General features: G+C 42.9%; 1 protein-coding gene across 2 annotated transcripts; it reads right to left on the reverse strand.

Moving 5' to 3' along the window:
• Positions 1-988: 988 nt before the first annotated feature.
• On the reverse strand, positions 989-9475 carry LOC114911264 (dimethylaniline monooxygenase [N-oxide-forming] 5-like). 2 transcript variants are annotated; one of them, XM_029254761.1, is made up of 9 exons: positions 9326-9475; positions 6875-7007; positions 6312-6500; positions 5923-6088; positions 5027-5169; positions 4572-4768; positions 3535-3890; positions 2837-2909; positions 989-1800 (listed from the first exon to the last, which is right to left on the reverse strand). In XM_029254761.1, the coding sequence occupies exons 2-9, from the start codon at positions 7004-7006 to the stop codon at positions 1374-1376; spliced, it is 1683 nt and encodes a 560-aa protein (XP_029110594.1). In that variant the 5' UTR covers position 7007; positions 9326-9475; the 3' UTR covers positions 989-1373. The 2 variants fall into 2 exon arrangements, with proteins under 2 accessions (XP_029110594.1, XP_029110595.1); XM_029254762.1 differs by having other exon boundaries at positions 9197-9475.
• Between the last annotated feature and the right edge of the window lie 2555 nt (positions 9476-12030).

Raw genomic sequence — 12030 nt, forward strand, 5'->3', positions numbered from 1 at the left:
CTATTCTTTTTTCATTTGGATAAAAGGTGCTCTGAAAGCAGGCTCGAAAGGCCCCGCCTCTAATTTAAGAGTAATTTTTAACTGACAAAATCCTGCAGAAGTTGAGTATGTGTGTATTGAACAATGTGTTAGCACCCCCTTTAGGGGAATCTTGAGTGTTGTCACAAGCGAACATTATAGGGGGACAAAATGTGCACCAATCTGGCATCCTGCAAAGTGCTAGTGGGAATAGCGCCTCCTATAGCTTTATAATGAACTGAGACAACACAGCCTGCTGCTACAGTAAACACTGACTGATGACTGACAGATTACTGTCTGTAGGTGCAAAGAATATCCATTATCATGCCACTGCTCCATACCGACATACACATTTATTACACCTGTAATGACTTGCTTGCGTTTTAGCCAGGATACCAGTATATGAATTCAAGAGTTTATAAAAATTGTTTTGTTTGACTCGTTTTACACTTCAAGTATAACGAGGAAGATTTTTATATTTTTTTTTATTTAGTTTCAAAAGCACAGCTATAACAGATTTCTGTAAAAATCAACAGAAAATCGTAGGTGAACAGGTTATAATTATTCTCTACTTTTCATATTCAAATAACTTCAAAATGATCATCTTTCATTCATTATTATTAAAGTAGCTAAAGCTTTTCCAAGGAGATGTACAATTTTATTGTTACAGTAAATGTTACAAGAGTACAATATATGGGAAACAGTAAATTGCTAAACTGACCTCATAACAGCTATAGCGTTACATTACATGACAGCATTAGAGCGACTCCATTTCAAATAAATTGACAGCATTTCACAAGAATCTAAAAACTTTTTATAAGAACATTAAAACACCAATTATCCCCAGTCTAACCAGCAAGAGCATGTCCAAATTTTATCTGTTTGCTTTCAGTGATTTTTTTATTGTTAATTATTAAACTGCAAAAAATTACAACGCTTTTGCAATTAATATGTAAAGCAATTATTATTCTTTTAATTACCCTATTCTTGTCTAAGTATTTACTTTTCAGATTGCTATAGAAGATTAGATGAGCATACAGCGGTTAAGGATTCAGGGGCAGCAGAATGTATAAAATTACAAATCACTTTTTATTAATCTGTTTGCTTAAAAAGAAATTCCCAATAAGGTTACAATTCTGTCACTGCCAGGAATGCCACTGTCTGTGGTCAGCATATGACATGGTGTTATGACATATTTATTGGTCTGGTATTATTTTTGTATTTTATTATCAAATTTACTTTTGAGAATTCTGTAATACATTTTGCCATATGTATATAAATGAGGCAGTCAGGCAAAATTAGGTTACTGACAGGTAAGGGTTTCTGCAGAAGTAAGGTTCAAACTCTTGTTAGGTTCAGATTTTGAGCACGCGAAGGACCGCCGCTGGGACGTACATCCTCCAGTTGTTCAGGGCAGCCATGGGGCTTTCCAGCAGTTTAGAATGCCTTTTTCCAGCATAAATGGCTGCTACAAGCAGGGTACTCAGAACAAGCAACTTTGGTAGTCTGGAAGGACGGGGCTCTGGTACAACTCGTGTCATCATTGGTTTGCTCACCCTGTCCCACACCGTCAGGATGGCATTCCGGGCACCTGCCCACTTTCCTGGCCCACGCAGTCGGAACTGATAAGGGGTGCAGGGTCCAAACAGCACGCTGAACCCCAGGCGAGGGTCTGTCAGCAGCAGCTTTAGGATGTTTGGCCGCACCCCAAACTGATTTGCCAGTTCGTCCATGTAGGGGGTGAAGTCTACCTGAATGGTATGTCTGGCAGAGGGCACATACCTGAACAAACATTAAATTAAAAAATAACTGAGAACCCACACTAAAACGCCATTATACCACACATGAAGAATTGTTTTCCTTATGGAGACATGAGATGCAGAAACATACAAAACTATTCAGATTTAGCTACAGCACTTCTGAAAACCCATCCTACTGAAATATATATCGACTTTTCTGACTGAGCTTGGGGGGCGCGGCGGCGGCAGAGTGAGTTAGACCAGGGCCTCCTCTCTGTTTGGTCTGAGGTTTAAGTCCCGCTTGGGGTGCCTTGTGATGGACTGGTGTCCTGTCCTGCATGTGTCCCTCCCCCTCCAGCCTTGCACCCTGTGTTGCCGGGTTAGGCTCCGGTTCGCCACGACCCCTCTTTGGGACAAGCGGCTTCAGACAGCGTGTGTGTGATTGAGCTTGAAATTAGCTAGGCCTGAACAGCTGTTGCTTGAATGAATGAAGTGATTTATATAATGTTAAACTGCAAACATTATTTGAAGACCTGCTCTGTTTTGTGTCAACTATACATAAGAAAATGTGTTTTATATTTCTTTTTGAGAGGGGCGCGGTGGCGCAGTGGGTTGGACCGCAGTCCTGCTCTCCGGTGGGTCTGGGGTTCAAGTCCCGCTTGGGGTGCCTTGCGACGGACTGGCGTCCCGTCCTGGGTGTGTCCCCTCCCTCTCTCCAGCCTTACGCCCTGTGTTGCCGGGTAAGCTCCGGTTCCCCGTGACCCCGTATGGGACAAGCGGTTCTGAAAATGTGTGTGTGTGTGTGTGTATTTCTTTTTGCCAAAATGCGTTCATTATTTAAGATCATCTGTGAATACAAAACATTGTATGGATTCTGTTGTTCTAAGGCTTTGATGAATTAAAATGTTTATAGACCAATGCTGATTTATGCAATTTACAATTTCACACAATTTTTAAATAAAAAGGAGCATATTTTAGAAGTACAAGGCACTCAAAATATTTAAACATCTTAACTACAGTGAATATTCTTTAACACATTTAAAGAGTGAAGTACATCAATTGCTGACAAAAAAATTTACCTTTTTGACATTTCTTCTGTTACCGATTTGATATCTTTCCACATACGGTCTGTTGAAGGAAGCTTGTTCAACCCTAAAAATGTCACAGTCGGTGTGAAACAAAAAGAAAACAATTAGACCTTTACAATTACAAAACTTATCTGAACTTCATAATTGCTCCCAAATTGTCTACAGTCAGGATATAAATTATCCTAAAAAGTTCAATTCATAAATCAACATAACAAGAGAGTGTTCCTGAAGCACCTCTTCAAGGCTCCTAATTTATCTTTGCGCTATTTCACAAAGTATTATTCTGGAGAAAATAATGTTACTGTAGGTTTATAATTATTATGAACATACATTATATATGCTACTAAATGCTGTACCCTCAGAAAGATAAAAAACACAAAACACGACATAAAACTCTAATTTACGCAACACTTATGCAAGGTTGCATGGGTAATTAATAGCTGAGACATCAGAAAAACCGTCACATGATTGCTCTGATGTTGCCTGCAGTCTTTGTGAATTCCTCCGCGTCATGAAGTTCAGTCTCAATTACATTTTTTCATAACACGGTTCTCCTAAATATGGGGTAAGCAGCTAAGGTACAAATTTTGTATGCTTCTGAAAGCAGATTGTTGTAAAAAAGAGTAAGGGTGCCCTTCACCGAACCGAGCAGGAAAATACATGTATGCTCTCCACTAGCAGCTGCATACCTTTGAAGACACGTGTGGCCCAACGTGCCTGCATCTCGGAAATAGGCATTATGGCACCCAGTGGCTGCACTAGGCCAATGATAGCCAGGGTGTGACGCTCCAAATCAGGAGGAAAGACATGCTTGTAAAGGCTGGCCCGGTTCTCTGAAACTGAGAGCACAGGGGAGGAAAGGAAGGGGAAAGCAAAGCGGTAGCCAGTGGCAAAGACAACAAGGTCAATGTCATCCTCCACGGTTCCATCCTCAAACACCACACTAGAGTCCTGGAACCGGCATATGTTGGGCTTCACCAGCACTGTGCCAGAGATGATGCGGTTGGGGAGTTCATCGCTCACTGTGGGATGCTGGCTCATCAGCCTAGGGGGCAAAGTAGTCACCATGATGCAAGTCAAAAATCAAGATTCTACTGTAAATTTCATATTTCTCTTAATAATTGAATGCAATGGAAACTTTATTCTGCAAATAAGATTGTTATTATTATCAGCATCAGCATCATGGTAGAATGGAAAGAATAATGCCAAGTGGGCCATGGGGTATGGCACAGAAATAATGGACAGCACTATAAATGCTTTGGGGCCATAAAGCCAGGTCACAGTACCATCTGCTTACATAACAATAATAATTTTCTGTACAGAACAGCACAAAATTGTCTGATCAATTCTAGCTAAGATCCCCTGTAGGAAGGGGACAAAAGCGAAACTCCAAACCTTGAAACTGAGAAAAGTAGTATCTAGCTGATAACTCAGCTATGTTGCAACCATTATACACCCATAATAGCAGTGCCCAAATGTCTTAAACAGATACTTGTGGTTCAAACCAATTACTTTAAATGACATTTCTCAACTTTCTTCTGCATAGCCTGGCACCGTTATCTTTAATTCTTACCTGCAAAGTGCGCAATGCAGTACAACAACATGCAAGTAAATTCATCATTAAAACACCCTAAATGGTAGTGTGAAATACATATAGATCTGAAAAACCACGTGTGTTTTACAAGAACTTGGGGGCTGCGGCAGAAGTAACTGAGGGGAGATGTACCTGTGCTTGGGCTTTAGAGAATACAGCGTGTGGTTAAACCTCTTGTTGACTGCGCACTCCCACAGGCTGCAGAGGAAGCCAAATGGCAGGACATAACCCAGCAGGTACATGACTCTGTTAAATAACAGGTCCAGAGGGATTCCGTTTTTTCCCACACGGTTCAGGATCCACGCCCCACGCCGTGTGCTGAGGAACACCTTGTGGACAAAATCGAGTCATAGATCGGATAGATAGATCGTCATAGATAGACAGAGGTAGATAGACAAAGATCGAGTCAGATCTTACAGCTGGTTTTCAACTTCATTACTGTTACCAAAAAAAATTTCAGACTACATCCACTGAGTAAGCCATTTCAGTGTGAACAGTGAACACAGAGAGGTGTTAACATGTACGAAAGTGCAAAATCCATAACGGGACATAAACAGTCACTGTCCTGAGATCACTGGGGGGCATACCTGTTGGGCCGCTCTGCTCAGCTCTACAGCGATATCTCCTCCAGAGTTCCCAATTCCAATCACAACCACTCTTTTGTTTCGCCACTGCTCTGGTATCTTGTAGTCGCGGCTATGCATCCAATCCCCCTTAAACGTCTCTATCCCTGGAATAAAGGGGGCTATTAATGGGACACTTTCCGCTAGTGGCTGCACACTTTTTAAGACATGCATGGCCCCACATGTCTGCAACTCAAAAATCGATGTGGTAAGATGTGTGTGCGTCCAATGTCAACATATTATACATTACATATATAATACATACTTCTCTGTTGTTGTATTATAGCTGCCTTTTTCCACCCCTGTATCCTCACATTGTGTTCTTTACGACTTTTCGCTAAAGAAGTACCGCTTTGTTTGCTCACATTAATGGGAAGTATTCTTTCAACTTGTAATTCTTATGATATACCACAAACAGAATTTTACTACTGCAATGGACTGGCATCCTGTCCAAGGTGTACTCCCCCAGCCTTGCACCCAGTAATTCATGGGCTTTGGACCACAATCATGACCAGGACATTCACTTTGCAAAGTGAGTGAGCGTGACAATTGAACACATGTAAGTTAGCTAAAAATCTAAATACTCTGACGTTACAAATTAACAGGAGATCAGGTGAATTGAGTATACTTTTTATTTATTAGTGTATAACTGTGCCAATGAGTGAGTGGGCCTTTGTGATTGCCTGTGATGGATTTCCAGGTTGTCCTCTGCCTTACAACCTACACTTCCTGTGATAGGCTCCTGATCACCATGACCGTGAACTAGATAAGTGGTTTATGAAAATACATGAATGGATGCATAATGTTTTATAAAAGACTGTTTCTGTTATTGAGTGTGTTACTGAAAAAAATGACAGTACCTGGAAAGTCTTTCAAGGGTAAGTTGGGGTAAACATGGTGTCCAATGCAAATCATAACCGCATCAAAGATGTATTTCTCCTCCCGGCCTTCTTTGTTCTTAACCACCACATCCCACTGTCCGGAGTAAGAGAAGTCGGGCCGCTGCTTCACACTGCAGACAGTGGTCTGACGCAAAGTAAAAATTCAGATTGCATTTCTAAATTTAAAAGAAAAACACTGACAGTAAACAACAGCGTTGATAACCAGTTTCAAATGAAGAACTCAAAATTCAAAATGAACATATGGACTCATCCATTAAAGGTAGAGCAAGACTTGAAACCGTCAGAAGTAAACTTACTTCCCAAAGTAGGAGAATGGCATGCTTAACTTATAAGTTAGGGAATCTTACCTGAAAGTGAATATAGCGAGTCAGCTGGAAATGTTCAGCATACATCCGGAAATAGTCCATGATGAGAGAGTTGTGCATGTAGTTGGGGAAATGGGCAGGGATGGGATAGTCGCTGAAACACATCATCTCTTTCGAAGTGTTGATGATGAGAGAATGGTAAATGCTGGCCCGGTCACTCTCCGGGTCCTCCTAAAAGGTGGGACATACAGTAAGAACTCTAACCTGTGGAAATCCAGCCATATTTGAGTGACAACTATTTAAATTTATGACCTTGTACCATACCAATTCAGCATAAAGCATTTCTGCAGCATCACTATAAATACAGGAATATCCACTATAAACAATTGATATTCAGCAGGTAAATATTTATGAACACGATAGACAAAAGTGAAAAAATACTTTTCACTAAATGTCAAAAGATTGGCCAAGGTGTAGAAACAGGAGGTATTTACTGGACATTCACCGATAGTCACCTTTATATAACAACAAATATTTTGACTAAAAAAACACCTTGGCTTTTTTTCTGGCTTAAAAAAACATATCTCCAAGGGTAATGACCTCACCTTGAACCTCCACAAGCCCCCGATGTCATCACTGCTCTCAAAGCACACTGGCTCTAGTCCCTCATCAAGGCAGCACTTGATACAAGTCAGCCCAGAACTGCCACCACCAATCACTGCAACACGGCGGGCCATACTGTGGACATCAGGAGGCATGATGCATTTTAGAAACTGAAAAATGATCCATCCATCCATCCATCCATCCATCCATCATGAAATACTTTTCCCGTGCAGGACTGTGGTGGTCCAGATGCCATCCGAGAATCACAGAAAATGAGGCAGTCTATCATAAGGCAATCAACAAGGCAACAACTCATTCATTCAAGAGTATTCACTATCACTTGATGGTTTTAATTGTTATTCAGTGCATTTGGATTCTTCAGTGTGTTTTAACTAACAACACTACTGAGAACTCAAAGGTGCAGGAATGCCCTCTGTCATTTATTGGTAAATTAACATTTTTAAATTGAGTATTAGTGTATTTGGATTATTAGTGGCATCCTTTCGATGTGTTATTGAGTTTCGCTGGTTGCATTTGATGTTTTCTTTTTCAGTCATTGTTTTTGATTTGATCAACAGAAGTAACAAGCCCTTGAAACACAACCCTTAACAACAATTTACATTTATTCAGTTGGCTGACACTTTCCTCCAAAGAAACTTACAGTGTTAAAGTACTTACAACTATTTACCCATTTATACAGCTGAGTAATTTTACTCAAGTAATTTAGGGTGGGGGGGGGGCACAGTGGGTCCTGCTCTTCGGTGGATCTGGGGTTCGAGTCCCGCTTGGGGTGCCTTGCAACGGACTGGCGTCCCGTCCTGGGTGTGTCCCCTCCCCCTCCAGCCTTACGCCCTGAGTTGCCGGGTTAGGCTCTGGTTCCCCGTGACCCCGTATGGGACAAGAGGTTCAGAAAGAGAGAGTGTGTGTGTGTGTGTGTGTGTGTGTGTAATTCAGGGTAAGGGTGTACTACAGCTGGAAGTGGGAATCAAACCTGCAACCTTTGGGTCCAAAGGCAGCAACATAAAAATTTATTACAATATATAAGCACCAATAAAAGCTTCTGCACAGTTATGATCCCATACAACAAGAACAGAACCCATAGGTACAAAGAGAAAATACTGCATTGCAAAAAGTAAATCAGGACGATGCCGATCAGATACTAATTAGCATATACCGTGTCGCCATTGGTCCTTTGGCTGTGCACGAAGACGGGAGAGCGCATGCGCACACCGGGTCAACTCGGCGGAATTAACAACGCCCGACGGAACACTTTGCTTGGCAAACAAGCTGATAACGTCTGACGCCAGGCTTGACACTGTAACATTCCCTACGTATATACAGAGGTGTAGACTAGGCACTTAAGTAAAAGACGTTTCATTAACACTGGCTCCACGAAACGTAAACATACAAAGGGAAAGTCGGACTTTGGCTCCTCCTGTTGTGTCACTCACTGTACTGTACTGTACAGTACCCGTATGTACACTACTCAGTACTGAACACAGGTAAGTGGGACGGACGCTGGTCGACGCCCACTTCACGAATGAAAGAGAAACTGGGTGCGAAGCCGATAGAAACAGAAAAATACACACACACACACACACACACACACACACACACATTTTCAGAACCGCTTGTCCCATACGGGGTCGCGGGGGAACCGGAGCCTACCCGGTAACACAGGGCGTACGGCCGGAGGGGGAGGGGACACACCCAGGACGGGACGCCAGTCCATCGCAAGGCACCCCAAGTGGGACTCGAACCCCAGACCCGCCGGAGAGCAGGACTGCGGTCCAACCCACTGCGCCACCGCACCCCCCGAAAAATAAATAATTTTTCTAAATAATTTTTTAAAAAAATTAAATAACTTTTTAAGTAAAAATAAAACGAAATCAACCACATTACATTTACAGTTATTTACTTAGCAGACTCTTTTCTCCAAGCGACTTTCAGTGAACTCGTGTTATCAGCGCTCACACCTTCTTATTTGCTAGATACACTGGGTCACTCATCCACATAAGAGGAACAAGAGATCCGTTTTCTATCCACACGTTTCGTCATCAGAATGGCGCTTAAAGCCTTGCGTTTATGATATTCGCAAAGACGGCTTGAAGAACGACTTGTTTTACATCATGTTAATTATGCTGAGGGGTCAGTTCACAGAAATCATCATGGCATGATCTTGCGTGACATCTTAACACATTTCTCAGATTCAAAGTGTGCTCGAGAATTTCGGGCGACAAAGCGGGTGGATAAGCAACATCATGCAGAGAAAAACCACTGAGAGCTGCAAAGAAGAAGCAAATAAAACAAAAAAGTTCACTTACTCGCGTCATACACGACGTTTCACAAATACTTGCGTTACGTTGCAATAGCTTTACGGCAGTTATTCAGTTTGCTGCAGTAATCAGTGGGAATAAGAACAGCGTGTTGTTTCGTCATAATGTAAATCGTACCTGCACACCTCCGAGGACTTCAGACTCGCAGCTTTAGTTTTGGAAGTGACAATGGAGCCCCGACGAGCCAAGTCTGGGTGAAAAGACAGAATGGGCGCGGACTCCAACTCGGTCCGTAAACATTCAGCGCGGACTTTGAATCGCTGCCGGACGCTGTTGCCTGGTAAGTGAAGAAGAAGTGGCCTCCGACTACACAGTTGCCAGATACGAAGGAAATAAAAAAAAAAAAAAAAAAAAACCCCACTACACTTTACATAACGATGATAAGCATAGGTGGCAGCCAGCGAGTCTGTAACTTATAAAGAGATTAATTCCAGATAACTAAATGGTGTTGTAAGCATGATTTATAGCACGGCTCATGAGGTCTCGTTTCAGTACAATTCAATGGCGTTGCTCTCAAAACATGTCGAATTTAATTCTCCTTTATAAATGCAACAATGTGCAAAAGGTGCCCCAATAAAACAACGTTTAAAGTCATTTACTGGCCAGTGAGCTTACATGCCAGTGAAAACACAGTATAATATTAGAAAAAAAAGCACTGAGGCAATAAAAAGGAAAGAGGAATTTCTTGCGTTTTCCCGAAAACATACTGAAACCCACTTGTTGCGCTTCCATTTGAAATAGTTAAATGTTCGATAACGTAAAAATTCAGCGCAGCTGTTTGTGTTCACGTTATGTGTTGCCTGAAATACGGGGCCGGTCTTTGAAGAAGTTTTCGGTGAATTGTTTCAGCCACGTTTGACACTTCAGAATTCCTGAGAAACCGCACTGACACAAATCCTGAACAGACCGATCGATACGCTGGTCCGGAACACCTGTGTGAAACGGTGGAGCATAAACTCCACGGTTCACTACGTTATGTTAATGATGGACAGGTATTCTGAATGTGGAACTGCTGTAAAACTGCCGTGAGGCAGCGGAGTGGACCGTTGGCGTTGCCTGTGTAACTAAGCTTTTTAGCAAATGAACGTTACATGAACTTTGTCCCAAATGAATTTGGTAAAAGCAGTGCCACAGGAGTTGGACAAAGTGCTAAAAAATGCCATGAACTTTAAAAAGACTAATGAACGGTGCTGCAGCAAGTAGGCCTATTGCTGATGCCTCAGAGCACCTGGACCGTGCACTTGTACATGGGCTCAAATCCAGCTCAATCTGTGTACAGTTTTAATGTTCTGTTGCGTCAAGCTTTGCAGATGAGTTCGGCATGCATTGGACATTTAGGGTGCATCTCACTCAATGAACTGAAAATGGCTGAAATGTTGCAAAGGCACTTCGGCGCCATAACCGACATCACACAAACACAACAGCATTGCAAACACCAGAAGATGCTGTTTCCCGACAGCGTCAGAATCGCCGCAAAGCAAAATGAATTTCAGTCTGGCCTTGGGCTCCCAGTTTTCCCACTGAATAGGCAGGTGTCAGTTCTGGAGCTGAGAGTACTGCACCATGTCAAGAGGCTTGTTCGTGGTCATGTAGAGAGTGATGTGTGGAGCCTCTGAACAAGGTCAGGGTCATGAGGGTTAGCTGGAAATGGTGCAGAACAACAAATTCACCTCTGCGTTGTAGCACCCTGGAGTGAATTGTAGCATAAAATTGTACTAGTAAGACCTCTTAGATTAGCAGTGGAGCCTAAATGAGAGGTACCTCATACCTGATGTGGCCAGCAGTGCTCCGATTGCCTAGTGGTCTGTCTATAGCGAAAATGCACATCCATAGAGGGACGTGTACATCTTTTGCTTGTCCAGATGGAGACCAAGGCCTCTTGCTGACCCAATGAGTGCGATTGCTCTGTAGGACTGAGGGCCCAGGAGGCAAAACCAATGAGCCACTCCACTCCAGAGTAGAGCTGGGACAGCGTTGCCCGAAGTGCTGTGTTGGAGGCATCGCAAGTGATGAAGATGAAGGTGGGGGCAAAAGTGTTTCAAGATAGGTAGTAAGTGCGGTGAGGTGAATGTGGTCTTCAGAAGGTGTACAGCTTCAGAACAGGCTGTTATCCAAACCTAATGTGCATTCTTTGGAGCTTAGGTTCAGGTTTTGAGCACGCGAAGGACCGCCGCTGGGACGTACATCCTCCAGTTGTTCAGGGCAGCCATGGGGCTTTCCAGCAGTTTAGAATGCCTTTTTTCAGCATAAATGGCTGCTACAAGCAGGATACTCAGAACAAGCAACTTTGGTAGTCTGGAAGGACGGGGCTCTGGTACAACTCGTGTCATCATTGGTTGGCTCACCCTGTCCCACACAGTCAGGATGGCATTCCGGGCACCTGCCCACTTTCCTGGCCCACGCAGTCGGTACTGACAAGGGGTGAAGGGTCCAAACAGCACCCAGAACCCCAGGCGAGGGTCTGTCAGCAGCAGCCTCAGAATGTTTGGCCGCACTCCCAACTCATTTGCTAGTTCGTCCATGTAGGGGATGTATTCCACCAGCAGATTTCCATGTTTGGGACTAGGAAAACTGGGACAAAAAGAAGGTAGCACTGCTTGTCATAATATGCTAATTTATGGCATTTTTCTTATTTGTAGGAATCTGGAACCTTCATAAGCATATAAGCAAAGTGGTAACAAAACACATTCTAATATGGATTACCGTTTCATGTTTCCTTTCATCTCTGTCTCGGTTTCCTTGGATGGGAGACGGATGACACCTACAAGGAAGAAGTACAATAAATGAACACAGGATAACAGGGGCAGCAGGTACTGTAGTAG

The sequence above is a fragment of the Scleropages formosus genome, chromosome 9, assembly GCF_900964775.1.
Source record: "Scleropages formosus chromosome 9, fSclFor1.1, whole genome shotgun sequence".
Classification (NCBI taxonomy): domain Eukaryota; kingdom Metazoa; phylum Chordata; class Actinopteri; order Osteoglossiformes; family Osteoglossidae; genus Scleropages; species Scleropages formosus.

Excerpts from the sequence above, each read along its gene's own strand:
- LOC114911264 (XM_029254761.1), bottom strand. The coding sequence starts at position 7,006 with ATGGCCCGCCGTGTTGCAGTGATTGGTGGTGGCAGTTCTGGGCTGACT. Across the intron at positions 5,170-5,922 it reads ACCCTTGAAAGACTTTCCAG|GGATAGAGACGTTTAAGGGG; the intron begins GTACTGTCATTT and ends CCTTTATTCCAG. Across the intron at positions 4,769-5,026 it reads TGAGCAGAGCGGCCCAACAG|GTGTTCCTCAGCACACGGCG; the intron begins GTATGCCCCCCA and ends TTTGTCCACAAG.